Source organism: Geotrypetes seraphini, chromosome 1 (genome assembly GCF_902459505.1).
Source record: "Geotrypetes seraphini chromosome 1, aGeoSer1.1, whole genome shotgun sequence".
NCBI classification, from domain to species: domain Eukaryota; kingdom Metazoa; phylum Chordata; class Amphibia; order Gymnophiona; family Dermophiidae; genus Geotrypetes; species Geotrypetes seraphini.
Genome location: NC_047084.1, coordinates 51,100,625 through 51,117,132, shown reverse-complemented (window position 1 = coordinate 51,117,132; position 16,508 = coordinate 51,100,625). Strand labels below are relative to the sequence as shown.

At 41.1% G+C, this 16,508-nt stretch overlaps 1 protein-coding gene across 3 annotated transcripts in view; it reads right to left on the bottom strand.

Annotated features, from left to right (window-relative positions):
* The window catches only part of PLPP1 (phospholipid phosphatase 1), a 213,155-nt gene extending 200,412 nt beyond the window's left edge, over nt 1–12,743 (bottom strand). The window contains exon 1 of one of the 3 annotated variants that reach the window (XM_033931282.1): nt 12,185–12,743. In XM_033931282.1, coding sequence (XP_033787173.1) covers nt 12,185–12,242 — 58 coding nt within the window. In that variant the 5' untranslated portion in view covers nt 12,243–12,743. The remainder of the gene's footprint in view (nt 1–12,184) is intronic. The other 2 variants (XM_033931266.1, XM_033931273.1) reach the window with 2 other exon arrangements.
* Nucleotides 12,744–16,508: the final 3,765 nt, after the last annotated feature.

The following is a 16,508-nucleotide window of genomic DNA, read 5'->3' as shown; positions in this document are numbered from 1 at the left end:
TGAATAATTTGTAACCCGCATAGAATTGTAGGATATGCAGAATATAAATTATATGAAAAAACCATGTTTAGCTTTGTGCTTTACTCATCTCTTCCTCAGTTCAATCATGGTTGGTCAGGTTTTCCAGACTATGATCAATATGGAAAGTACAGAATTAGTTACTTCCCATATTTCATTGAGTTCACTGAAACACAGTGCCTGTTGTACCAAGTATTATTCAGAAATTATGGGGGTCTTTTACTAAGGTATGCCAGCCGATTTAGCGCCCATTACACTAAACTAAACCTTAAGTTTATATACCGCATTCTCTCCATAATTATAGAGCTTGGCATGGTTTACAAGAGCTTAATGTAAGAAAGGAACAGCATAATGGGGTTGGAGGTTGAATATAGGGGGGAAGAGAGCATTATATTTTTGTGAATAGCCTAGTAACATAGTAACATAGTAGATGACGGCAGATAAAGACCCGAATGGTCCATCCAGTCTGCCTAACCTGATTCAATTTAAATTTTTAAATTTTTTCTTCTTAGCTATTTCTGGGCAAGAATTCAAAGCTTTACCCGGTACTGTGCTTGGGTTCCAAATGCCGAAATCTCTGTTCAGACTTACTCCAGCCCATCTACACCCTCCCAGCCATTGAAGCCCTCCCCAGCCTATCCTCCACCAAACGGCCATATACAGATACAGACCAATCAAGTATGCCCAGTACTGGCCTTAGTTCAATATTTAATATTATTTTCTGATTCTAAATCCTCTGTGTTCATCCCACGCTTCTTTGAACTCAGTCACAGTTTTACTCTCCACCACCTCTCTCGGGAGCGCATTCCAGGCATCCATCATCCTCTCCGTAAAATAGAATTTCCTAATATTGCCCCTGAATCTACCACCCCTCAACCTCAAATTATGTCCTCTGGTTTTACCATTTTCCTTTCTCTGGAAAAGATGTTGTTCTACGTTAATACCCTTCAAGTATTTGAACGTCTGAATCATATCTCCCCTGTCTCTCCTTTCCTCTAGGGTATACATATTCAGGGTATAGTTTTCCATTATATTCTATGGACGAATTAGCATGTGGTAAATCGGCTAGCACCTTAGTAAAAGACCCCCTTAGTCCAACAACTAACTTATAACTTGAGAGCCAATGCAGAAAGCTACCACAGGTAGAGTGCATGGTTACCAGAAAACAGCTAAAAATTCAGTTGTTTGTTAAAGCATTTTTGTGATGTACTATCCGTTTGATTCTAGTGAAGAAGATTTTAATTTCTTTATATTTTGGTGTTGATTTTATGTATGCTTTAATTCTGTAAACCGTCTAGTATGTAGGCAGTAGATAAACTTAAATAAACAAATATTGAAAATGAGTAACAAAACCATCAGTTATTCTGCTGCAATGAACAGAAGCACACAGCGGATTTTAAAGTGAGCAACATGTCATGAGACATATATGTAGTTATTTAATATATTATCGCAATTATAGAATATTTTTGTTCCCTAGTAATAGGAAAAAAAAAGAGAAATTTACTACCAGGACTGAGGAGGCATAGAAGGGTTAGTTCAGAGGATTTAATGCCAATCTTTTCTTGTGAGCATAAGGAGCATTGAGGAGTGTGTGGCGCGGTGGTTGGATCTACAGCCTCAGCACCCTGGGGTTGTGGGTTCAAATCCTGCGCTAATCCTTGTGACCCTGGGCAAGTCACTTAATCCTCCATAGCCCCAGGAACATTAGATAGATTGTGAGCCCACCGGGACAGAGAGGGAAAATGCTTGAGTACTGATTGTAAAAACCGCTTAGATAACCTTGATAGGCGGTATATAAAATCCTAATAAAACTTGAAACATAAAATGAGTCTACAAATTGAAATACAGAACAGGTCCCAACCAAAAAAATAAAAAAGAAGATCAGTGTATGAACTGGAATGTTGTTCTGTGCCCAACTAACAGCTTGGCAAAAATGTTCTGGTCAATATTTGGCCAGCAGCAGTCAGCATTTTTTTAAATGCTGATCGCTGCCAGCTAAGGGCTCCTTTAACAAGCTACGGTAGAGGTTTCTACCACTGGTTGGAAAAGTAAATGCTCTGACACTCAGAGGAATTCTACGAGCATCACAGCATTTAGCTTACTGGCCCACGATAGACCTCTACCACAGCTTTGTAAAAAACAGCGTAAATTAGGCCCCGATAGTTGGTCTTGACATTTACATATCTAACTCTCGCCCTCCTATTTGTTTTTTCCTTTGTTGTTACTCTTCCTTTCCTATCCAACTATTGTAATTTCTTTCCTATTTATCCTCACAATTCAAGTATGTCTCTATACCCTAACTAACATTTTAATATACGTATGTAATCAAGTATGTTTAGTATTTAAGAAAATTTTACTTTATATTGTCAATAACATTTAATTTGTATGTGTTAAGGTATCAATCTGTATGTATTAAGGCTTTGTACATCGCTTAGTGATTTAAAATAGGCGATTCATTAAGAATAAATAAACTTGAACTTGAACTTATGCGGATCCTGGGACCAGCATAAGACACTTATGGGGCCTGTGCTGAACATAAGAGCTCACATGTCCTCCTCCTGATATCACACCAATCCCCCATCCTGCCCCTAGACATTACTTTGATCAGTACTTTGGTCAGAGAGCGAGGATCGTGGTTTGCGATCATGTCTGAGTCACCGAAAGAGCCTGAACAGCTGCATAAGCTCTTCATTGGCGGGTTGAGTTTTGAGACTACAGACGAAAGTCTTCGTGGCCATTTTGAACAATGGGGTTTGCTTACAGATTGTGTGGCAATGAAACGCTCAAGAGGGTTCGAATTTGTTACTTATTCTACAGTGGAAGAAGTTGATGCTTGTATGAACGCTAGGCCACACAGAGTTGATGGCAGAGTGGCTGAACCAAAGCGAGCAGTTTCCAGAGAGGACTCCCAAAGACCTGGGGCACATCTGACAGTTAAGAAAATTTTTGTTGGAGGAATTAAGGAAGACACAGAAGAACATCACTTGAGAGATTAGTTTGAACAATAAGGAAATTTAAATCACCCTCCCACTCCCCCCAAATCACCGTAGGCCCCCCAGGCCTACTTGAAGAGGCCTGGTGGTCCAGTGATGGTCAGGGCAGGAATAAACCCCACTGGCTCCTGCCCCTCATGGCTTCTGATAGAAAATAGCTGCCATGAGTTCTAGAAGTACCGTAGTCTTGTGGTACTATTGCTGCCATGGTGCTGAGAAATCTTCACTTCGTATGGAACAGTGCAGCTAAAAAAGTGGGGACTTGTTGGAAGAGAGCAATTGGATGAAATACCTCACTTTATACTGGTTTCTTTCTGCCTTGTGCATACGTTTTATGACACTTAGAGACCCTTTTACTAGAGCTAAATGCACTCTCTAAAAACCGCATATCCTTTTATCAATATGTACACTGATGTTCATTAGCGCATGCTAAGCTTTACGTAAAAGGGCCCCTTAGAGAGGTAGTTACTAGCTTGTAAAAGGACTAATGCATGGTTTGTTTTTGCTTCTTTTTTTATTTTTTTATTTTTGCCAAATGTGCAAAATTGACAAAATCATGCATATTTGTCCTTAATGTGCATTTATTAGTATTAGGTAAAATAGTTGATTAGATGTATTTTTGTCTGTCAGGTTTTTAATTTTATTTTGGCTATGTTTGATTTTAGCTTCTTGCACGGTAGGTTCCTATTAAAATTATGTTTAATAAGGGTACACACACAAAACAAATTTTAATTCATAATTCATTAAAGAGGGAGGGTAATCATATACACAGGACATCTAAAAATTCTCAGAGATAGGTCCTTTATAAGATAGACAGAAAAAAAAAAACCCTATGTATCCTTATAAGAAAATGTTAGTAATGTAATGTAATGTATTTCTTATATACCGCTACATCCGTTAGGTTCTAAGCGGTTTACAGAAAATATACATTAGGATTAAAAATAAGAAAGGTACTTGAAAAATTCCCTTACTGTCCCGAAGGCTCACAATCTTACTAAAGTACCTGGAGGGTAATAGAGAAGTGAGAAGTAGAGATAGAGGAAAAATAAAATAAAAATAAACATTTTAACAAGACAGCATTGATCTAGATATTTTGGAAGGTAGAAGAAAGGAGGGAAAGAAATATATGCAGAAGAAGGGAACCGTTGAACAGTAGAATTCTGGAGTAATTTAAATGATAGAAATAGAACAAAACAAAGACAAAAGGCAAAACAATAGATAAGATTACAGATAAATCATAAGCTGGAAAGAAAAAGAAAAAGAAAACTTTGTCTTCAATCCACGGTTTCAGTGTCATTGATGAAGTGGAGCAAGTAAGTTTAGGAGGAGGGATGACGTTTCCAGAAAAAGGGCTAACAGTCCCAAGATGTCTATGTCTCCTCCCCTGCGATGGACTCCTATCCATGTATTCCTTCCTAGACACACTGCCCGTGCCCCAGCCGCTCCAAGGTTAGTCAGAAAGTATCCTACAATTCTATGTGGATTACAAATTATTCAGGTATTCAAGCATTTTTCCTAACTGTCCCGATGGGCTCCCACTCTATCTAATGCACCTGGGGCAATGGGGATTAAGTGACTTGCCCAGGGTCACAAGGAGCAGTGCGGGATTCGAACCCACAACCTTAGGGAGCTAAGGCAAGACAGATAGGGAGATTTTGAGTACCTGAATGTAAACCGCTTAGGCTTAGTAGTGTATAAATACTAAAAAAAAAAATTAAAAGGCTTCACTGTGACACTCACTAGCTCATAAACATTCACCCAATTTACACTTGCTCCAAAAGTGTACTTGCAATATATGCATCTATTAAATAAAATATACAACACTGCCCCGCCTTCACACAAACCCATGACCCATGTTAAAGTACCCTCAGGCAAATTTATAAACAGCCATTTTCCCAAGTGTAAAATATGCTTTACATACAAAAAAACTTTATAAAAATGACCTAGATAAGTGACAGAGACAGATTATATGCTTCTTACTAAGGGCCTCTTTTATCAAGCTCAACATCGCGGGCTGGCATGGTAAATGCACCAAAATCCATAGGGATTAAATGGACTTCAGTGCATTTGCCTTGCAGCACTCACTACCATGGCTTGATAAAAAAAGACCCTAGATGCTAAACTCCACAGAATAGCACTTGGTCGCTCTTCAGCGAAGGCTCTCGACAAAGTATTCAAAGGCAAGGAGGCAACATTCCAAACAAAGATCAGACTGGTCCACACACATTTTCTCAGCGGTCAGTTACAGAAACAAAAGCTGGACACTACAGAAACTAGACAGAAAGAAGATTGCCTCGTTTGAGCTTTGGTGCTGGAAAAGAATTTTATGCGTGCCGTGGACTGCCAGAAGAACTAACAAATCGATTCTGGAAGAGATCAAACTGACTATGTCACTTGAAGCCCAAATGATGAAGTTACAACTGTCTTATTTTGGTCACATCATCAGAAGAGAGAGATCACTGCAGAAGGACATCATGTTTGGGAAGATCGAAGGAACCAGGCGAAGAGGGTGACCATGGGGATGACATGGAGGTCCTTTCTGGACTAGAACAAAACTAATTTCTTTTTAGATTCGGAATTCAAGTCGCTAGGACTCAAACATGAGTCAATGGCACCTAACAACAAGAAGTGCTAAACTATAGGAAATATTTTCATCAAGATAGCTACAAACTAATCTAACTTACTAAATACACTATATACTATACATTAGTCAGATCTGCACAGACATGTCTGGAAGATTTTACAGAACTTCCTTTATAAAATTTGATATTTAGAAACCTTTTTTGGACAATGCAAGAATCACATGATGGGAAATGCAATGACCCTGCGGCATCGTAAGGATCCAGGATTTTAACCTCTTCCTCACTGCTCTATGAGCCTAGACTGCAAGGATATATGCTCTCTCAACTCAGGACATCATTCAAACACTGGCCTCAAAACTATCTGCTCACTGCCTGAGAACAATTAAGTTGCATGCAGCAGTAATTGAGAAGGCAAAGTCATTTAATAAGAAACCTGACTAGCTCTGACCTAAATGTCAGGTAAAGCAAATGCAGAGAATGAATGTATTCAGTTTTGGTAGACTGTAGGGTTTTGTTTTTGGGGGGGGGTTTCACATAGCTTTTAGTACTATTGGGATGTCACAGAAATTGTGATATCAGGTCAGTTTTTACCCATCACCAACATGAGTCCATAAGCCACAGTTCTGTTTCAAAACCTATATCATAACTGGATAATTTATGGAGCTGTTACCTTCTAGCTGCAGTGCCTTCCACTCACTGGAAAAATATAAAATTAAAAACCAGGAGAGGCTGCCCAGCTGTCTTAACTCAGGTTAAAGAGAGGCAGAAATCATAACCCAAATGTTTAGAGCCAAACTGAAAAACAAGCTGCTGTGAAGAAACCTCCATATCTAACATATCTTCGGCATTTATATTCTTTTCCTCTAATAGAGTGCTTAAAGCAATGTTTATCAAACTTCGTAGTCACAACCCCATTTTTGCAACCACAGAAAAATGTGTGAACCCCAGATTCATGGGCCAATGACGACATGTCTGTTCACTCATACAGGTCATGAACCCAAACACAGGTTATGGAACCCAATGGGGTCATGACCAAGAATTTGGGAATCCCTAGTTTAAGAACTGATGGCACAACATAAGGAGAGGTATGACCAATAGGAAAAAGGAGGTATAAGACTCTGGTGAGACCTCATTTAGAATATTGTGCACAATTCTAGAAACTGCACCTTCAAAAATATATAAACAGGATGATGTTGGTCAAGAGCAAGGCTACTAAAATGGTTGGTGGTTTTTGTCCCCATACGCCTTATGACAGACTTAAAGATCTTCATATGTATACTTTGGAAGAAAGGTGGGAGAGGGGAGATATGAAAGAGATGTTTAAAATGCGTAGCATAAATGTACATGAGGTGAGTCTCATTTGAAAGGAAGCTCCAGAATGAGAGGGCATAAGATGAAGTTAAAGGGTGATAGGCTCAGGAGTAATCTAAGGAAATACTTTTTTACAGAAAGGGTGGAAGATGCATGGAATAGTCTCCCGGCAGAGGTGGTGGAGACAAAGACTGTCTGAATTCAAGAAAGCATGGAACAGGCACATGGGATCTCTTAGGGAGAGGAGGAGATCGTGGATGCTGTGGCTGGACAAACTGGATGGGCATTTGGCCTTTGTCTGCCTTCATGTTTCTAGAATCAGTCTTAACATAGAAAAATATTCTCCTAATTTGAAGTGACATTTTAAGCTTTTTATCTAATGCTATACATGCTTTATGCCAATATTAGGAGCGCTAGAACTGGAAATATGACCAGCTATGCAACGGGCTAATAAAGAAACTGGTTAAGATTTATTTTCCAGTTTGGTTGCCTTTGCTTGCAATTAAACCAGTTATGTCCTGAGCTAGAAACATGCCCTGTGCGACACGAACCCTTGAGTTCCTACCTCACCCACTGAATCACAGCCAAGCAGGGAAAGCAATGGACAGGACTCAATTTTGGAGCCATGGCCACACTGCCCACACATAGCTCACTATGGCCCTGAATTATACCCATATTTACAACTGCCGTCTTAGGGCCCCTTTTACTAAAGTACATTCAACAGTATGGAGGCAGATCAGTAACAGATCACCGAAATTTAGACGCCTACTTTCTATGGACTGTGAGTCTATTCTTATACCTAAGTATAGAATACTAGTATAAAGTTGCATCAAGGCACCCACAAATAGATGTGCACTTTTGACAAGCCTGTAACTGTTGTGTTCATGGATAGAGCAAGCAGGCAAACAGAAGAACCCTTGCCTTGGGATATAAAGAAAACAACAAAAAAAGGCAAGGGGGATGTCTTTTCAGCCAAAAAGCCTTTATTTAGAACTCTTTCTAAATAAAGACTTTTTTGATTGAAAAGACATCCCCCCTTGCCTCTTTCTTTGTTGTTTTGTTCATGGATAGCACATATTGACTATTTCAGCAAAGTAAATAAAAGGTGGGCAGAAAGTAGTGTTTGAACACTGAAACTTCTCATACTGTTAAGATCTTTCCTCAGGCAAGGTCTGCTACAGATTTAAAGGAACAGAGCAAGCCTAGTGGTTTGTACATTACAACATTTCGTACTCCAACTAATGAGGGGCTCCCCAGGTTTGCTGTCTACCACAGGATCCAGTTTATAAGCTGGAGTATCTGACCGCCATTATGTAGTGTCCCTATTCAACTGTTTTGCTGATTTTCTTTCAACAAATTTAGCTTTCATACCTAAAACACACATTCCTTTCCTACTTAGCAAAAAGCAGGAGACAGATCTACAGAAAACGTTTTAGATTAACACAAATACATCATGAACCACTTTGAACATCTGTGTCAGTTTGAGAAGGCTGTATAAAAGTATGGTATACTAAATAACTATTTTTCTAATAAATATGAGCTTCAGAGAACAAAAGCAGGCCAAGTCCACTTGATTATAATGAAAGATATTGGCCATTTAAGTTGTGAGGTATGCATTTCAATTGAGGAATGTTTTTCAATTGTTAACCGCTTTGTTTATTTATTTCTAGACCGCCTAAAACTAACAAACAATGCCTGAATGGATATAGCTTATTTCTTCTAAGTCTTTAAGTCATAGAGGCTATGTATGAATCTGTGCATAGCTGAAATAATGTAGAGTAGACATGGCCTGCTCTGAGGCACACTCCCTTCATCGGGCCAAAGGACAAATGAACATATTAGTGACCCTGGGCAGGTCACTTAATCCCTCATTGTCCCAGGTTCATTAGGTAGATTGTGAGCCCACCGGGACAGATAGGGAAAAATGCTTGAGTACCTGAATGCAAACCATTTTAGTATATAAATACTAAAATAAATAAATGGATGAATTTTATAGAGACATTGTTTTAATCCACCTTTCCCAGAATCAACTTGGATACCCATTTCAAGAGTGATTCTATAAAGGAAAGGAAGCAACTACTTTCTTTTATGGAATGCTAGCATAACTAGATTTAGGAACAAGTACTTACACAAGGCATAGTGCTAGTATACATACTTACAACTAGAATCTGGAGATTGGCACTTAGGCCCAAATTCTATAAATGGCACTGCTAGTTAGGTGCCAGTTTTAATTGGTTTAGTTGCCTTTAATCAACACAATAAATTGATCGTGTTGTTTAAAAGCAATTAAAATCTCATTAAAAAAAAAAAATGAAAGAAGCTCCTCCAAAAATGGTGCCAGAACTGCAACTACTACTAGCTCAAAGTTCCAGATATAGTTGTTTTAATAAATACCATAAATCTCTATGAAGAGACCTCAGCCCCACCACTCCACCGCTGTGAATTATTCTGATGCGGGAAGAATCACGCGGTGCATCTCATCATAGGTCTCGACATATTATATTTTTTAATTCTTTTGTTACGTAGCTTTAAATACCTTTAAATAGTATAGACCCCGTGTCAAGGCTGGCTGAGATAAGTGGTTTATATTAACACTAAAGTATTTTCTATACTATTTAAAGATATTTAAAGCTACATAACAAAAGAATTTAAAAATATAATATGTCGAGACCTATGATGAGATGCACCGCGTGATTCTTCCCGCATCAGAATAATTCACAGCGGTGGAGTGGTGGGGCTGAGGTCTCTTCATAGAGATTTATGGTATTTATTAAAACAACTATATCTGGAACTTTGAGCTAGTGATAGATGTGTTACAGTTCTGGAAGGAGATATTGATGAGCAGTGCCACAATTTTTTTGCTTTAAGAGAACTGCAACTACTGGCATCTAAGGGTAAAATAGGTGTGGTTAATGCCGAAGTACTCTTGGGCATTGGCAGGCACCTCTATAGTTGTGATTCTCATCACAAATAGGTGCCAGAAATGTAGGCCTTGAAAACCCTGGCCTATATTTCTGGCACCTCTCTGTGATATAGCTGCGATTCTATAACCTGTGCCATCACATGATTGACATGTAATTGGTACCGCCTTTGTGGGCGGCTGCAGATTGCAGCGTCATTTATAAAATCCAAACCTTAAAGCATTGCTCCTCTTATAGTTCAGATTCTAACCTTATGAGCATCCACCTGTAAATTTCATGTTATAAATGATATGGACATACAGTCAAACCTTGGGATAGCGAGTAACGTGGTTTATGAGTGTTTTGCAAGACGAGCAAAACAGTTTCTTAAATTTTAACTCACTAAAAGAGCACCTATATGTGCATCACACCAAATACGCACAATATATATGCGTCGCATCACTGATCGCAGCTCAACATACTACATGCACCCACAGTTCAAGCGCGCACAACATACGCACATCTCACACTGAGCGCGGGTGAACGTAATAAAAACTTCACGCCCAATTCACCCACAGTGTAGTGACTGTTCGAAACGAGTGAGATCTTACAATATAAGTACGTACAGTACTGTATTTTCTATTAAAGTTTTTGGGATGTGGAACGAATCATCCGAGCTTCCATTATTTCCTATGGGGAAATTTGCTTTGATATATAAGCGGTTTGGATTATGAGCATGCTTCTGGAACGAATTATGCTTGCAAACCAAGGTACCACTGTACTTGCAGAATAATGCATTGCTAAAATACTGGCATTTATACACATGCGATTGTACCTAGGGAAAGAGGACCATTATAAATATTTTCCCCAAGTTTGTTGAAAATTTATATTTGAAGTTTTATTGTATTAGTATTGATTCTTTCACTGTAAACTGCTCTGAAACTTTTGGTACTAGGCTGTATATAAAAATCAATAAATCAAATCAGATGTAGCAGATGCAAAATACTGAGAATGGATCATTTTTCATGTCATGGATTCATAAGCAGCCTGCAAAAGTTAAATGCTTGCACTTCTGAACCTTTTTTTAATTTTTCACCTAAAGATAAGAGTTTGGACCATTGTATTACTAACTGTTTGTTCTAAAAGAATTTTTGGAAAACCAATATTCTGGTCATTTATGCATGAATTCGGCACCCACTTTACAAAATTACCCCCTTTAGTTTGTGAGCTTGCCAAAGTATGTATTTGTGTGGGGGAGAGAGGGGGGTCACTATGCCTGCGTGTAGTTTTTTGGAAAGCATCATGGGTGAAGGTATAAGTGCCAGCTCTGAGCACCCCCAATATCAAACAAGCTCCTTCACTGTATCCAAGGAGGGATAATGTGCTGTGCAGTGCTCCAATCATTTTGAAAAGTGTCAGAAGTGATGTAACTGGCATTTTAAAGTGACAAATAATTAATTTAGAGTAGGCAACTTATTTACACTAAAGGGGAGATACAGGTAAAATCTCTAGGCAACTGTGGTAGACCAAATTTTCACTGCACAACCTAAATCGTAGGAAGGTAAACAAAACAAAAAAATAATCAGAGACCTAAATATGCTTTGGGCAGTCCTCTAAAAACAGATTTTTTTAAAACCAAAACGCCCACATAGCATGATACTGAGGTGTGGTCCTGCATCACCCAGAAAGACCTACATCAAATTCAACACCCTGTAATCCAGACTAATTTTATCATGTACAAACTATGAAATTAGAAGGACAGATGAACCTGGGTAGGGCCCATTAAAAAAGTGTGTAGGTTGTTTCACGTGGGCAAAACACTTTTTGTATGCAGGCTTTTAACCATGTTCTCATCCGAGTCCTTACTACCAAACAGCTGTCACAATTCGCTGAGGATAGCTTGCTATATATAACCCATCTAGGTGGAGAAAAGAAACCCTGACATCTGCTTTCTATTTGATAACAAGCTTTTCTGTTGTCAATCAAAGTGACTAGTCCTTGCTTATCACACACAGGTTAATGGGTCAGCCACATAGCACTTAACTATTGCGAGCAAGTTTTAATGAAATCAGGTAGCCAATGCCAGCTCTCATAAACTGAGAAAGTTAATGGGTTGATTTCAAATACCCCCCTCCCAACCCCCAGCTTTCATGACAAAAACGATGGCACTAAGAAACTCGCTTCGCTTTAACACCTGGCGTCAGCTCCAAAGGATCAAGCAAGAAAACCGTGCAATACAAACAGGCAACGTTCAGCCAGCGGCCGGAACTATAAAAGCGATTAAGAGCTGTGCTTCTCGTATTGCTCATTTTACCATCCCGTAGTCAGAAGATAGCTCGAGACACGCCAACCCAGCACCCAGAGCTAAAGATCTACATACCCAGCACGACGCAGACTACATCCAGGGCCACGAAAGGCAGCCTGCCCTTGTCAAACATTCTGCCGCCTTCTCTTCAGAGAGATGTCTAGGTGCTGAAGAATCTTATGAACCCCCCAAAGCTGAACGGCTGCCAACCACACTGTCTACGCTGAAAAAAAAAGTAGGAATAAGCCACTGGACAGGCTTAGAATGAACTTTAAGAATAAATTCCGGATAAAGCAGGGTGACAGCAGTTATTGATCTGCTTTAAAGATTCCTCTAGGAAAGTCCAGGCAATGGCGGCTCGACCTTGACAGCGCGAGCCTGATAGGACCTCCAGCGGCAACCTCCTGTCAACGCCACCGGCAGCACGAGCACAAAGGCTGGGCTGAGGCGGCTACCACTCGCAAGCACCACCGTCACTGAGCACTGCTCAGGATCAAGGAGCTCAGCATGTTTTGTTGTAGCCGGGAGGGGCGGGGCACAAGAGCCCAGGGAGCTGCCATAGGAATACAGATCACTCCATCGCTTCCACGCCTCCGCCCCCGTTTCCGTCCCGACTGCACTGGGCTGGTCCCCCAGTCACACGGGAGAACGGAGACTGCGCAGGCGCGTACTGGGCCAATCGTCTTACTCGATGACTCCATGCACCTGAAAGCTCCGCCTTTCCAGCCCCTCCCCCCCATCCTGAGTGACAGCGACTTTAGGCGTTGGCGCAACATAGCCTGGAACCGGCCAACTCTCTGTCATGAGGGAGGGGTGGGGCTCTTCTCAGGGCCTCGTGGATAAAGCAGAGCGCCATATGTTCGATACCTGCAGTGGGATAAATACTGTAGTTGGTTTCCCGTACGGACGATAATATGTATGATGTTCAGTTGGTCATTCATTACTGGCCTGATGTGGATCTAGAAAAGAGAGACAATTCCGAAGAGAGCTTGTACTTTGGGACCCTCTTAGGCCAAAACACGCTTTTATCTTCCCTTATTACAAAGAAGGAAGAAAACCAACTGTTAGAACAATAACGCTATTAAGGTGGAAGAAGTCATCAAAAGGGAGGTTGTGCCTTACTAGTCTATTAGGATTCTTTGAAGGTGTTCGAGTAAACATGAGGATATTTGGTAAAGTCCCTCATGAGTGACTCTTGGGAAAGGAAGACATCATAGGAAAGGAAGTGATGTCTTTAACTGGTTGAAAATAGGATGGTCGAAGGCAGTGTTTTTCAGTCCAAAGCCAGAGGGGGCCAATAGTAGCCCCTGGAGACCTCTGGGGCAGGTTTCATCATTCTGGCTTTTTGTTTTGTACTTTAATCTCTGCCTCTCTACTCAAGTTCATGGCAGAAAGGAGGAAGCAGATGCAAGGAAGAGCCACGAGCTTGAAAGACAAGGCATGTCTCAATAGACAAAATGTCTTTGGAAATGCCTACCTGCCTCCTGAGGAAACACATAAAAAGTTTGCTGGCACACTGGTGAGATGAATGTCATTGTTGATACACACTAATCACCAGTACTATGGTTCTCCTTCAGCTCATTTGGATCCAAAGTGTAATCCTGGTATAATTCTGCACATTGCAGAATTTGCACAGAATTCCCCAGGGCTGCAGTTCTGTGCATAATTTCAGTATTCTGTCTCAGCAGCCCAAATCACTGAGCACACTGAATTGCCACACACACTAGACATTAATGCCAGCATTGAGCTGGCATTAGTTCTAGCCGCGTAGCACAAGCTAAAATCCTGCGTGTACTAAAATCGCTAGCGCACCTTAGTAAAAGGAGCCCTTAGTCAAAAATACAATCTTTCTATGATTATTTATAACACCCTTAAATGCCTTCTCAAGCATTTAGGATGCCCTGTACAGCCATGCTCACTGAAGCATTTGCTTTAGGTGGCTGAGGTTAGGTGACTTAATAACAGTTCCTTTCTGTTTGGCAGAATGCAATAAACTGTAGTATCTAAGAAGTGAGCATTTATTTTATCAATATTTAAGATATTATAATTTGTTCTTTTGTTTAATTTCCATAAGTTTTGCTTTTTTATTTTATTTTTTTATTTGCAACAGTTTTGAATTAATTTAATGATGTACCTTGAAACAACAAATGGGTCATTCCATGTCAAGTAGACCAGGAGTCCACACTCGACCCCCTTGAAATTCAATCAAATTTTTCAGGGATGTTGTCTAGGATCTCAAATGAAACTCTGCAAAATTTTTTGGATCTATCTAAATTTAGTCAGCAGCTAAGGGTGGTTGAACAAAAGCAATCGATCCACTCCCATGCCTCGTGTGCCCTAAAACGTCAACTTTGCTTAAGCACTGCAGCAGAAGGAAACTACATAGGAGTCTGAAATTTTGCAGTTTGGTACAACACCTTGGGGCAAGTTTCTGTGCCAAGTTTGAAATCTTTTGTGAACGTGCTTCCATTTCTACAGGTCAGCAAAGTAGGCAAAAAAATTCACGCATGAAAATTTATTTATCTTAAATAATAAAATGCTAGCCGCGCATGCGCACTTGCCTCGCATGTTCCCTGATCCCTTTTCTGTCGGGATGTGGCAAGACAAGTGCGCATGCACCTTATTACGTCACAGCGAATGCAGGAAGCGGAGTGGCCAGGTAAACAAAAAAAAAAAACAACCGAGCGAGCCGGGCCGCTGAGAAAGCGCGGGAGACCTGGCCCGGGCTGCGGATGGGTAAGGAGCTGGGGCAGTGAGCCTTCCCTGCGGCTGAAATGGAGCCTGGCCACCCTCCATGACAGACCATAGGAGTCCGAGTCCTTTTCCGCTCACCCCTCTCTCTTCCTGCGGACCTGACTACCTTGGCGATTCAAGCAGCGTGTGCACCAGTCTTCACACGCTGCTTCGGGCCCTTCTACTTCCCTGATTTGCTCTGCCGCATCTCTGATGATGTCATCAGGGACGTGCCAGAGTAAATCAGCAGTAGAAGGACCCGAAGCAGCGTGTGAAGATTGCTGCACACGCTGCTTGAATCGGGTAGGTAGTCAGGTCCATGGGAAGGGAAGGGAGGGGGCGCAAGGACTCTGGGGAGAATGGCAGACACCGGCCCTGTACTAACTCCTGTGGTCAGGGGGAGCAGGAAGGGGTGCTGATGGGCAGGGGGAAAGGAAGGGAGGCTTATTGCTTGACAGGGGGAACAGGAAGAGGTGATGATGGGCAGGGGGGAGAAAGGAAGGGAGGCTTATTGCTTGATGGGGAACAGGAAGAGGTGCTAATGGACAGGGGGGGAAAATGAAGGGAGGCCTACTGCTGGACAGGGGGAGCAGGAAGAGGTGCTGATGGATGGGGGGAAATGAAGGGAGGCCTACTGCTGGACAGGGGGAACAGGAAGAGGTGATGATGGACACGGGGGAAAAATGAAGGGAGGCTTACTGCTGGACAGAGGGAGCAGGAAGAGGTGATGATGGACACGGGGGAAAAATGAAGGGAGGCTTACTGCTAGACAGGGGGAGCAGGAAGAGGTGCTGATGGACAGGGGGGAGGTAAAACAAAGGGAGAAGGGCTGCTGCTGGATAAGGGGAGCAGTGAAGGGGTGGTGGTGGACACAGGGGAGGTAAAAATAAGGGAGAATGGACAGGAAAAAGCGGCTAAGGAGACAGAGAGAGAAAGAAATAAAGACAGACACACATATATTCTAGCACCCGTTAATGTAACGGGCTATAAAGCTAGTATTTATATAAAATAGTTGATCACAAAAATAACAAAAAAAGGGAAAGAGAATCCCTCTTTCATTAATAAAAATAAACAACCCCACACCCTTCCCTGTGCAGCCCACAAAATAAACAAGGGTACTCTAAAGAAATCAGGAGTTAATGTGGTAAAATATTACAACTTCATAATTATAGGGAAATAACTCAATGATTTCTGTGATATATATATAAATTTACCAAATAATCACAGATCATGCCATTCACATACAAAGACAAATACATTTTAGAATGTGAAGTACTCAGACCCACAGCCCTAGTGCCAGTGTTAAGTAAACACAGCAAGGGTTGCTGATGGGACCATCACGGCACCCACTGTCCCAGCCACCTGCTATTCAAAATAATACATGTATTGAGTTTTTCAAATACACAATAAAACATATCTCAGTATCCTTGGTGGTAGCGACGTCTCATCAGCACACCCTTATTAATATAAATTGTGCTTGTGACTCCTGAAGCTGCTCATATCAAGCCAGACCCCACGCTTCATCAGAAGGGGTTTCTTTTCACAGCCACTACTAAAGGATGAGCTGACAAACCACAGTCAGACCTTTCTCCACTTGGCACTAGGGTTGTGGGTCTGAGCACTTCACATTATAAAATGTATTTGCTTTTGTACGTGAATGGCATGA